Source organism: Ursus maritimus, unplaced genomic scaffold (genome assembly GCF_017311325.1).
Source record: "Ursus maritimus isolate PB19 unplaced genomic scaffold, ASM1731132v1 scaffold_10, whole genome shotgun sequence".
NCBI lineage: Eukaryota > Metazoa > Chordata > Mammalia > Carnivora > Ursidae > Ursus > Ursus maritimus.
In genome coordinates, this window is record NW_024423344.1 from 35,608,602 (window position 1) to 35,622,353 (window position 13,752).

Genomic DNA, 13,752 nt, shown 5'->3' on the forward strand with positions numbered 1-13,752 from the left:
TTTTTCCCTCAAAAGCAAAATTTAAAAAATCAATGTGCATATTGCCTCCTTCCAAAAAAGCTTAACAGTCTATATTCCAAATATACCTTCTCTTGTCAAATATATTAGTCTTATTTTATAAGAGAAAAACTGTAATATGAAAATGAGATTATAAAACACAAGCGGAGGGGCGCCTGAGTGGCTCAGTCATTGAGCGTCTGCCTTCGGCTCAGGGCGTGATCCCGGCGTTCTGGGATCGAGCCCCGCATTGGGCTCCTCTGCTGGGAGCCTGCTTCTTCCTCTCCCACTCCCCCTGCTTGTGGTCCCTCTCTCGCTGGCTGTCTCTCTGTCAAATAAATAAATGAAATCTTTAAAAAAAAATAAAAATAAAACACAAGTGGATTTCCACAGACCCCGACTTTTGGATCATACCTCATCTCTGTTTCTAACTCTTGGCCCATTTAAATAATTTGTCTACCCAACTCAACATTTCCAACATATGATAATATTGTATATATTTTTGTAACTTTGAAAACTACTGGAGAGCTTCTTATATGAAAAAACCTTTGAAAAGTTTATAAACGTATTCTTGTTCAGAGTTATAGTTCTTTCAACATTAATGAATATTTAAACTATGCAAATCAGGGATCTCTTCAGTTTTCACTAAACTCAAAAATTTTTTCCTTTTGCTTAAGTATTTAATTTTTATCTCGGATCCCTAAAGTAAGATTAGACAAACTGAATTTAAATCTGCATGCTTTCCAGAGGGATGGATATCAGGTACTATGAAAACACAGGCTAATTTTCTCAGAGTAAACAACCATGCAAGAGTCCAACACATTCCCATTAAATGCTTTTTTAGCAATTTACTTAATTTTGAGAAGACTCAACGTCCAAATATACTAAATGACTGCTTTCTAGAAATTCCTGATGACTACATTTTCAGGAAGAAATGGAAAATATTTTAACTAAGAAAATCTTAAATATGTATTCCTATACATATTCCTATACTGGAACATGAAAGAATAATTTTTCTTGTAATGAATACCAGTCACAAAAGTGTTTAAGAATGTAAAACATATGTGACCTATTTGTCCATTTTCCATTAAGATTTTCTTTTGTAACTAAATACAAAATTTCCCCCACATGCAAAAAATAAACAATGGAATATAACTACCTTGTGGAAAATGAGTTATTCTTAAAAATCCCTATTTGCAACAGTTATAAGTAGATGATTTAGAGAGGAATCTAGCATGACAGTAAAAATTAAATTAATTTCTCTGGTATTACCAAATTCAATGAAGAAATGCTAACAATGAGAAGAGGAGAGCATGATATACTATATACTGGCACAAACAACTCATCATCTTAACATTCAATATAAGGTGGTATTAGTTGAACTTTTCGTGACCATGAGACTCATGAAAATGGGAAACTATCCTTTGAGAATATCCCTCCCAAGAATGTGCAGGCGCTGATGATTAAACTATTTCAGCTTCAAGTTGCTTTTTTGGTGAAATTAGTCTCAGATGAAACAGCGAATTACCTATAAGCCTATCAGGGACTTAACATTATTGAGCCTATAGAAATACACAATGAGTTTGCTGGCAATTCTCTCACACATTTTGCAAAATTCTCAAATAAATGAGATGATAGTTCAACCTATTCTACAACTTCTGTAACAGAAAAAGTATGAAATACTCTCAGTTATGGTTTCCCAAAGACAACCTGATTTTCTATTAAGTGTGTTTTCTTCCTTCGTGCTCTGAAGTGATATAGTAGTATAAAAATACTCTCTTTATCCTGCAGTTGTGAGGCTTAAAGGCACAGCTAGGCACAAGACGGTAGTCATGAAGTGTAGTGCTTAACAGTAGGCTTGATGTGATAGTGTAGTTTTGTCTGTTTTTGAGCTACTGCTAACCACCTCTTCAAGGAAAACATCCAACTAAAGGCCTACGATCTTCCATGTAAACCTGTTAACGTTTAAAATATAACATTAAAAGTAGCTTCAAGTCAACAGTGCGTGCACTCTGTCTCGTTTAGAATGTAGAGGACCAGTATATATGATGTACAAAGAGCAAGCCATTTTATTCATTTTTGTTTGTGGTCTCTTAGTTTAATGTTGCCTTTTCAATTACATGGGTTAATATACTTATTATTATGTATTAGTTTATTTCTTTTCTTTCCATTGTCTATCAACAGTTGACCTTATCATTTTATTAGAATAATTCAGTCTTTACCTCTTGCTAATATTATTTCAGTGAACAAACAAAATATTTTTAAAAAGGGAAATACAAATTGCCAGTCATTTAATCATATAGAACCCGCCGTCAGGTGCACTTGTAACCCCAATGAGTAAGGCATAGTGAGAACAAATCCTATCGGTAAAGAGAAAATTTAAGTCAATTAGTCTAGCTGTGTTTTTACTGTGAAGAGCCTAAAAAATAAAGATTAGAAAAACCTACCAGAATTGCTTTCAAAGTAGCAAACCCAAAATATTCAGCACCTGGAATAGCTCTAATTCCTTAAATACTCAATACTAAAGGATAATAAAACCTCCTATAGTTAAAATATTTGTTTTATTCTAGGTTTGGAGCTTTACACCTCCCAGTAGGATCTCAGAATAGCAGTCCTGTCACTAAAGACATTTTTTAAGCTGTAAACTCACCAAAACAAGCAAGGAGAGAAGATATTTCCTACAATAATTACACAAGTGGGCTCAACATCCAACCACGGGACTTTTACATGATCTTCATTGCTCTGATAACATCATGAATCAATCTACAAGATTTAGGGAGCACACAGGAAAAGCTTGTGCTTCGGCATTCCTGTTGGTCAGCTAGTTAGTCCATACAATGGTCCTCAGAAACAACATTTAAAGTTGACAAGCATCAAATTTGTGTAATTTAAATAATCAGTTTTGTTCTGGTTGTCCTCTTTATCAAGAAAATTTCATACTAAAAATATCCCCTCATTGGATGACTTCATTTTTGTTTGGCAAATCACTACTTTAGTCTCAGTATTCAGAAGACTAAATTGTATTTGATCAACCCATGCGGCAAGATTAAATGAGTTACAACTGATTTTATATTTGTTCGCTACACAGTGTATTTCAATTGTGTGAACCAAAAATTAACTTAAAGTCTTCAAGTAGCATGAATGATGGCTCTTTAACTGGATGAAACAGAACCTCAACAAAATTGTAGAAATAATCTAAACACGGAGCTATTGATGAAAAATAGCTATTTAGTTCAAAGTATCTATGCGGAAGCATAAAATAAAAAAGGGACACAATACTTAAAATATTGATCCTATTATAATGACATGGCAGAGGAGAAAATTATTTCTATTCTTTGTAGATAGCTAACTTGTTTTGAGGGTGTATGTACATTATGTCCTTTGATCTTCAATATGGAACATCCCTCAGGAGCACATGGTGTTATTAACAGAAAACAGGCTCAGTAAGGTTAAGCAACTTGCCCATGGTGCTAACACCCTGGAAGCTCTGGCGCCAGAGCCCACACTCTCAGCCACTGCCATCTTCCCCAAAATTAGACAGATGGCAAAATACCACTCTTAAAAACAAGCAGCAAGGGTGAGGCTTACCGTAGGCCAAGTTCATAAATCACTTAAGATTTGAAGAAACAAGAATAAATTCTTCCTCTGTGATTTTCATTACACAATTCAGATGGAAGGTATGTATGCGGGGAAGGAAGTTTAGGCAGGAACTGATTGGACTTTAGGGACAAGAAAAACTGCAAAGTTCGGCACATACACTCAAACCCAGAGCCTGAAAAAGAAAGAAAAAACCTAACAGAGGCTACCACCCCTTTTATGTTTGTAATAGTATTCCCTTTTAAGGCAGGGATTGCTTTTCTCGCCCTCAAAATCCTAACCTAAAAGTGGGATGCCCAGATACGCAGGGTCTGAGAAATGAAAAAAAAGGATGTCCTGTGATCTTTTTCAGCACTTTACAATCTCTACAGAAAATGTTCATGTGCTCAGAAAAAGAGCTACCCGAACCAAAAAAGTCTGACTTAAGTGTAATCATACCAATTCTGTATGGGAATATATGACGTTAACTGAGAGGGTCATCATAGTGGTTACATATGTCTAATTAAAACAGAAAATTGACAGAAAGAGATCCCTAAATAAGAGAAGACAGTGGTGGCTGTCAGAGGGGAGGGGGCTGGGAGGACAGGAAAAATGGGTGAAGGGGAGCAGGAGATACCAGTCTTCCAGTTATGGAATGAGCGAGTCACGGGGATGAAAGATACAGCATCGGGAATATAGTCAATGACGTTGTCATTGTCATGGCAGATGGTAGCTACACTTGTGGTGAGCATAGCATAATGTATAGAGGCGCTGAATCACTATGTTGTATGCCTGAAACTAATGTAATACTGCGTATCAATTATAATTCAAATACACAGAAAAATGACATATTCTTAATAAGCATAATTTGGTAGGAAAATTGTTTTCAAACATGTTATCTATAAGGGAACAAATAACAAAGGAGAGCCAAGAGGGGAAACATTCAGAAGTATTTCTCTAAGATGAGACTGTTAAGCAAAATAAACAAGGTGTCAGATGAAATTTGCTTAAGGAGTTAAGAGTGTTGTTGCACTGTGCTAATAATTCTCGTAAAAGAAAGAATAGCAAAAGAACTTTCAATGATGAAAAAGGAAAGTATCACCAAGATAAGAAATGAAAATGTTAGGGAGACCACATATTTCAGGCATGAGTAAAGGCACTTTGAGCAAAATTCTCTAATATAAGTATGAGTGGAAAGTGGGGCCAGGACAAACAATATGCTTCAAGGCCACAGGGCCCAACGAGACACGTGAAAATTAAGTTTAAACTCGAAGGACCAACATGAACATGCTACAGCTGTTAGGTAGAATAAGGTGGGGGTGGAGGGTCCTAGTAAAAGCCAACAAGAATTCCATAATGGGCTCAATTCATCCTGTAGAAGCACTGACCTCTGTGAGTAATGGGGTGCATTGGTAATTGCCCCTAACAATGTGTCTAAAACCAGTCACAAGTGGAAAACAATGATTACTGTTCTACGACACTACATAACTGAAGGCACGGACTTCACTTGTAAAGCCTGATGCCTGGGAGGACACAGATCTACTCAGCCTACCATGTGGGGTCAAGTGTTCCTACCTGGTATCTCCAATTTGAACTCTCCTACAGGAAAGAAAGATCTATTACAGAAAGGTGCTGACTCTCTACCCCTCACCTTAACTCTCACCCCAGCCTTGGGGTACATTAATAGTCCTCTCATTTTAAAAGAGAATATTTTATGTTTTGAAATAGAACCAGACCAGCAAACATCCTTCTACCATGAACCTATCAATGTAGACAGAAAGTTATTCTATCAAGGAGTGAGGAAATTAAGTCTTGTGCTGATTCTCTCTAGTAAGTTACCAAAAATGCCCTTAAAAATCATATTTGAACAATTCTTCCAAACTCTCTGAGCAACAGTCTACTTGGAAATATTTTCAAAAGTACAGGCTTTGTAGTCAGGCAGGCTATCATTCAAATCCTACCCCTACCAATTCTGAAGCCTTCTGCAAAGGCACTGAGATTCTCTACCCCCCAGTTACCACACGGGTGACATTCTACAAAATTGGATAACACACGTAAAGCATTCAGCATGGAGTTGAGCAAGAAGCAGGCACTCGATTAGTGGCAGTTGTTTTTGGATTTGTCCCGTTGAAGATGGTAATAAAAATAAAGCTATATAAAAGATGACAATGGAAACTTACTCCCTATTTCTTGGAAACTGATCAGTTCTATATAGAAACACCATCTACCTAGAGTAGATTGTTAAAACAACAATAAATTAATTGCCGGTTGAGAATCTCCAACTAGAAAAGAGGTGAGGTAAGCTGCTGTCACAATGAGCAGGTGCTCCTCAGAGGAAGCTACGTGATCGTGGAACTTTTCACCCTTGGTCTACATGGCTTGAGGCAGCAGTCTAGAACAGATGTTCCTTCTTTAGCTATTGTGTAGGGGCTCTCAGAAAGGAAAGGAAAAATAAATAAATGAATGAATGAACGAACCTGAACAGCTATATTGACACAAAGTAGTTAAGAAATCTTAGTGACACTGGTAAGAGATTACACGAGTTGGTAAAAGGTACAGTAAAAGGCTTTAAATAAAAATGAGCCAGGCTTTAATTGCTTATGAGTAAATTCTGGGGCAATTCTAAAATATAAATATTTTTGGATAAATTACTCACAAACCAAATCACTATTAAAAGTGGCCACATTTTTTATTTTGGGGAGGTATTGAGTTTCAGATTAGTCCTCTTAGTCATTTAAATGTGATTTCCATGTTTAACAGGAATTAATAGAGTTCAGCCATATAAGGCAGAGACTGGTGCAAGACTTCCGGTGTTAGCCCCTCAGCTCCATCAATTGCTGGCAAGTCACAATCTCTCCAAGCCTCAGTATTCTAGGACACCTGGCACTTGGCTAGCACTATATATATTCACTATTAAAGCCTGGACCCATTGTAGATGAGATTATCTATTACTCAACAAATTTATCTGTTTGTTGAGTAATAGATAAATGCCATGAATTACACCAGAGAAACAAAGAATATTTCAAGATAGACACAGGTCTTACTAGATGAAGCGAAGTCTGAGCAGGGAGCAGAAGGGTGAGTATAGTAATTTTGCCAGGCTAAATATGGACAGAATGCTCCAGGCATAGGGAACCATAAGTAGAATGATCTGAACTTGGGAGAAAACATTCCATGGAAAACTGCCATAGTTGGGAGAGGGGGTAGGTATGGAATGAGGACAGTGGTTTCAGCTCCATGCATATAATACAAAGTGGACCTCCACTTTTATTTGCTCACTCATGACCAGGAGTATTCCTAAATGCCAGTGGATAAAGTAACAACATAAATGTATCTTACCAGTTTTTTTCTTAAAAAGGAAATATATTTTTTTGCCTATTGTATTGATATGACTTTCCAGAACAGACCTTCAACACATTAAAGTTCTACATCTGTTGCTAAAATTTTCACACCGATTCAGTGAAGTTAACTGGATTTTCAAAGTTGAATAGTGTGGAATTAAACAGTAACATAAGGGATCAGAAGAATTTGAGAAAACAAAACATTTGTCAAAAATTTTTGCCAATATTGACACTGTCATCTTTTTAAACATACACTGTCTAAAATTCAAGCAATATAACCATATTTACCAGAAAGGAAGAAAGAATAAATTTTGTGTGCCAAATTTCACCACCTTGATATAACCACTTCCCTTACAGTCTTCTTTATTTTTAACCAAAAAAATTTCTTCTCTGAATTATTCATTTAAATAAAATATATTTTTTATGTTTAGCTCTAATGAGGTTAATGCAGTACAATGTGCATATGCGTGTGTGACAACATTTCTAGGACCCACATAAACTCTGAAATAGACAAAGTATAGCTGTCACTCTATTATCTCCTCTTTTGAATACTTCTCCATTCAAACACTTTCTCCCTCTGCCTACCACTTAGTAATACAATGACCAAGTTACCCCCAGAAGGCCCCAAACCCTCTAATCCTACCAGATCTTAGGAAAATTTGGAATTATACTTGATTCAAATGCCAATCTAAATGCTTAAAAGCAGTGTGGCCCTGGTTCCATTAGAAAACCCTTCCTATGTCAGTGATTTTATTTGTAAAAGAGAACACAAGCTATAAAACATGAGAGGGAGCACTACATAGCATTTAATTGCACAGGCTCTTGGAGGAAGCCCGTGTGGGTTCATATTCTAGTTCTACCATTTTTGTAGCTAAATGACACTAAGCTAGGTATGTTCCATCTCTGTGTCACAGAGACATGGTAACAGTGAAAGGTGGAAAATTCTTATGAAGATTGAGATAACATACATAAAGCATTTGGAAGAACATCTTGTTCATGAAACACTCAATATATGATAGGTGTTATTATTTCATATATCTATTTTATACTTTTATGCATAATTGTGTCAGGGGTCCCCAAGACCACCCTCCGGTTTGATAATTTGTTGGAAGGACTCAGAACTCACAAAAGCTCTTGTACTCATGGTTGCAGTTTACTACAGTGAAAGGGCACAGATTAAAATCACCACTGACTTCTCCCAGAGGAGTTCCATTATTCTAGCAATGATGTGTGACAACACATGCAAAGGGCAGAACTCCAAGGGAACTCTCCCATGCCTTGGTGTAAAGAGTTTTATTGGGAAGGCCAGTCACGTAGGCATGGATCTTCCACATGGGCCAACCTTAGCTGCTCGGCTTCTAGCTCCCTATAGAGGAGAAACTGAACAGTGCAGTCCAGGGCTTTAGGTGAACAAAAACAGGTGCCCCCATAAATCACATTTCTAGCAAAATCTATAGTTTGGTCCAAGGCCCCAGGCATACAAAGACATCCTGATGAGACAGAGTATTCCAAGGGCTTATAGGTGATCTCCCAGGAGCCAGAGGAGGGCTAGTACTTTCTTTGAAATATGCAGGGTTGGAATACCTCAAGCCTACTAAGTTAATCCTTCACTGCACACTAATTTATTAAACACCTACCATGTGCAAGGGGCTGTGATAAAAATACTTAATATATATTAGCTGGTTTAATAAACACTCTTATGAGAAAGGAATTAATATTTCTATTTACAAATATGGAAGCTGAGGCTCAGGAAGGTTATGTCAGTTCACAGTCACATAACTAGTGTGGGGTCCAAATCTAGCTCTCCCAGACTGCAAAGCCTGTATAGTAAGATATAAAATTTAAATACACTGTACAATATATCACACATATAAGCACATAATAAATATTATTTATCAGTCAAATCCACTTCTTCCACTTCTGGTAGTGAAAAACTAAAGAATCATTTTGAATTTGTGGAGGGAAAAACTAAAGCTATGAGCAAATATGTATTTATTGTAGACCAGTTTTCCTTTAAAGTATTGAGTTTTTATTAAAGGACTATCTCATCATAACCAAATGATTATAACCAAGTCCAATAAATTCAGCAATATATTTTTCTTGAGAGTAAAAAGAACCACTTCTTTAAAATTCAAGTTTTTTCTTTACCCTTCAAAACTTTTTAATCCCCACAAACATTTGCTGAAAGAGAGAAATGACTTACCCATCTATTAAGAATAACATAATTTTTTGTTGCAGAAATGTATCGCCAGTTTCCCCAGGGAGGCAACAATGCTTTCGCACTTTAATATGTGTGTGGTTTTTTTCCTCATCTAATCAGCTAATACTTTTCAAAAGATCTTTTTAATGCCTAAATGAAAGGATTCCACATCAAAGACCTGACCTCCCTATTAAAGTATCTAAAGGAAACCCTAGGAATGTAAAATCCATTCAAAGGCAAATCGCAGGTAGCTTATTGTACAATGCATTAAGGAAAAAAAAAAAAAAGCTTCATAAGAGCTTCATGGAATTTGGTAAAATTATACCACAAAAATACAAATTGATCTGAAGTATAAAGGAACAAATTCATAGCCAAAAACATATTACAAAAGTGCTCTACAATTGGCCAGGAGGGGAGTCTTTATGAAAAACTTTAGAATTTGTCACATTTTCAATCAAAATTTCTGATTACAGCTTAATGTTGGGAAGGCCAAAAGGAGAACAAACCAAATATTTTTCAAAAGTATTAAAATCTGAAATTTTTAAAGCTAACTTTCAACATCGGGAAAGGTAGGTTTTACTACAGACAACAAGAGTGGAATAAAGTAATGAAATTAATCATCAATGCAATAGTATAGACACAGACACCTTTTTAAAAAACAAATTAAAAATTTTTAACATACCATGAATGTGGTTCTGAAGTTATTCAAGTCATTAAAAAAGTCTTCCACGGACATCTTCTTCACATCAATGGCATAGTATCCCATCATACTCTGGTATAACTTCTCCATATTTTCATGTAACTTTAAAAGTTTCTCATATTGTTCTTTTGCACTGATAACAAAGCTGTATGTTATAGTTAAGGGATTCAGAAATTTACAAAGTAATGTTTTAGAAAAAAAAATAAACCCGTGAGTCCAATGTTTGAATTGTTAGTCATGATTACACATCTCCGAAATGCCAAAACTACCTCTAACAGTTCACTGTTCTTATAACCTAGTCTATCCTGTACAGCAGAGAAATCTTAAATTCAATCTCTCTCTTTTTTTTTTTTTAAAGATTTTTTTTATTTATTTATTTGACAGAGATAGAGACAGCCAGCGAGAGAGGGAACACAAGCAGGGGGAGTGGGAGAGGAAGAAGCAGGCTCATAGAGGAGGAGCCTGATGTGGGGCTCGATCCCATAATGCCGGGATCACACCCTGAGCCGAAGGCAGACGCTTAACCGCTGTGCCACCCAGGCGCCCCTTAAATTCAATCTCTTAACTCTGTCAAAATTATCAGAAAAGTTAGACATCTATTTAATATTTCAAGGAAATTCTACTTCCAATTTGCGTATCTATGTCATTCAGATTATGCAATAGGATTTTAAGTATAGCTCAGTACCCGAAATTGATTTCGACGATATTGAAATCAACTGCATGGGCACTGAACATAGATGTTAAACTGGACAACTGGGGTCAATTTCAGGCTCCTGCAGCTGGTGGTAGTTGGCTGTGGACGAGTGTCTCAATCTCTCTGTGCTACAACTTCCTCATCTGTAAAATGGGAATGAGAATACCACCCATTTCACAGGGCTGCTGCGAGGACTAAATGAGTCTATAATGCAAAGTTCTTAGAGAAATGAATAGCATTTAGTAGTTAATGTAAACAGTATCTTTATTGTTCACTTACTCATTTTATGCTTTAAGTTTCTATAATCAATCGAAAAATAATTTGAGAGTTACGTTGAAAACTTCAAATATTTTTGAAAACTTCAAATATTATGTAACTTCATGTTTTAACTTTTCTTTGGAAAATTGGTGCATACTTTATTCTATGCACTGCATGATTTAAAATTATGATCTGGCACACACCCATGCACATATAGAAATGTTCTTCTCATTCATGACAACAGTTCAAAGCACACTGATTTTTCAGAAGACTAACAGTATGAATGTAGTGATGCCATTAGAAAACATTTTTTTAAACAAAACATTCCATTTCCTTTGTGCTGTGACAAATCACTAATGCAGTTAGATACATCTCATTCTGAAAAGATGACTCTGTTAAGAGCATCGTTCATAATCCTCAATGGCTCCTTTAAATTGGGACATTTAAAGAAATGGAACATATAGAATTAAGCTTATCAGAGCCATCTTATGCCTCTGATGTAAAATAAATAAATAAGTAAATAAATAAAGATATTGGTATAATTTTTTTTAAAGTCAGTAATAAGAATAACTAGATTCAGACCAAGAAAACCAAACACGGAATGTTTATAACCTAAAGGAAAGATTTTCCATAATTTCAAAAGATAGGATTCCTCTGATCAGAGCATTCCCCAGTGGAAGATGAAATAAGGAAACTGACCTGGGCCCTTTATTTTGAGGAAGAAAGAGGTGGCACTAGTGCCAGGTGGGTGGTGACATCCCAGGGGCCTGGAAAATGTCTCAAAATTAGAACCCAAGCTCCCCAAAAGGAAAGGCGCTCCAGGCAATCACAGCTCACTTGGGCCCATGTTAGGTCAGACCACAGATTACCTACTACCCTTCTATGCTGGTTCTTTCTTCCCCCACACTAGGCTCTTCTTACTTTTATATATAGTATTTTAGGGGGGAAAAAAAAGAATAAACGAGAATGTAGGAAGTCTGGATTCTAATGCAAGAGTTGATATATTTTTTAACAACCTTAAGAAAATCTATAGATCTTTCTGTGGCTCAGTTTATATTCATCTGAATAGCAAAATGCCTCCTTATATTTTCTAGAATCTAGATCAGAATAGTAGCAGTGGTTGATGAATTTATGTGTGGTATCATTTCTTAATGCTTGGATAAAAAACAAAAGATTTTGTATAATTACTCAAATCACAAAATCACAAGAAATTGTAACAATACAGTCACACGTGACAGATTTCCACTTTGTCTTAGGAAATATCCATATTCATGAAATATTATAAAGTGAATTTATGTAAATTAAAAAACCACATTTGAAACACATTCAGGAACTAACATTAAATGGACCATATGGTGATTCATTTGTAATGTGAAATAATCATTCCTTCATTTATACAGTAAGGTCAGAAATCAACACTGGTTTATTTATTCAATCTATAACTCTCACCTAAAATTATTTATGTCCCAGATACAGACTACATCCATGTGGATTATTTCTACATCCTCGACTCTTGTCTAAAAGAGAAACTGTTTTCTGCCTTTGCTTGTCCAAACATATCAGTCAAAGCTTCCTTCAATTCTTCCTCTCCCACAAAGCCTTCTTCTCTCATCTCTACGGCTGTAAGTTCTTTCCACTGAACACACAGCATTTGTAATCCATTTACTCTGCTGGAAAAGAGTTGAGTTTTTCCTTCTAGTCCAATTCCCTATTCGTGCTTTGCTCCTGCCACGTTTCTAGAGGATGGTCACCTCTGTGAGCCCTTCTGCAGATGATGCCTTGCTCTGTCTTCTTGGCTGCATTAAGTCTACTCACCTGCCACTACATCGGTGCCAATTATTCATTTTCCCCTAGTGTGCCATCATTCTTAAACTTTGGTGGCAAGGGTAACAGGCCTCCTCAAAAATGCGATGAAAGCCATGGAATTTCCATTCAAAAATTTTTACATCTACGCATTCACACACATACAATTTGGATGCAATGCTAAGGGCAAAGAGAGTCCCTGAAAAGTAGGTGTGCTGGACAACACGCTAAGTATACTACTTTAGGGGGTGTTTCTAATTGTATGGTCCTAAAGCTACTCCTTTTCTTCTCCCTCACCACATGGTAAGGCTTTGCATTTTAATAATAGGCACTTCACAAACACTAGTAATTTTATCCTAATACCTGGGAATACGCCCATTCTCAGGAATCAATTTGGTTGGGGCGCCTAGGTGGCTCAGTTGGTTAAGCGTCTGCCTTCAGCTCAGGTCATGATCCCAGCGTTCTGGGATCGAGCCCTGCATCAGGCTCCCTGCTCAGTGGGTTGCCTGCTTCTCCCTCTCCCTCAGCTGCTACCCACCATCCCCCCCACCCCGGCTTGTGTGTTCTCTTTCTCAAATAAAATATTTTAAAAAGAATCAATTTGGTCAACGGGTTAAAATAAAGCTGTAAGTATTGTCCAACAACACTTACAATATTTTTGGGTAGTAACCACAAGTAGATAAAACATTAGAAATATGCCTGAGCATCTTTTTTTTTTTTTTTTTGAGAGAAAGCAAGAGAGAACGTGCATGGGGGAGAAGAGGGAGAGAGAGATTTTTTTAAGATTTATTTATTTATTTGAGGGGGGGTGCAGGGGCAGAGGGCAGAGAAACTCAAGCAGACTCCCCACTGAGTGCGGAGCAGGACGTGGGGCTCCATCTCATGACCCTGAGATCAGATCTGAGCTGAAAGCAAGAGTCGGGTGCTTAACCGCTTACTTCACCCAGGTTCCGAGAAAGAATATCTTAAGCAGGCCCCACACCCAGCACACAGCCTGACACAGGACTTGATCTCACAAGGGATCAGATCATGACCTGAGCCGAAAGCAAGAGTCAGTCGCTTAACTGACTGAGCCACCCAGGCGCCCGCCTGAACATTCTTAATAAAAATACTACAAATCTATATAAACTAAAAAGATGTGATGGGAAAGAAAACCAAGAGCCAAAACCATGGAAATGACATG

At 36.8% G+C, this 13,752-nt stretch overlaps 1 protein-coding gene across 3 annotated transcripts in view; it reads right to left on the bottom strand.

Annotated features, from left to right (window-relative positions):
* The window catches only part of DIAPH3 (diaphanous related formin 3), a 475,864-nt gene that overhangs the window by 164,011 nt on the left and 298,101 nt on the right, over positions 1 to 13,752 (bottom strand). For all 3 annotated transcript variants that reach the window (XM_040623366.1, XM_040623355.1, XM_040623377.1), the window contains one exon: positions 9,797 to 9,961. In XM_040623366.1, the coding sequence (XP_040479300.1) occupies positions 9,797 to 9,961 (165 nt within the window). The remainder of the gene's footprint in view (positions 1 to 9,796; positions 9,962 to 13,752) is intronic.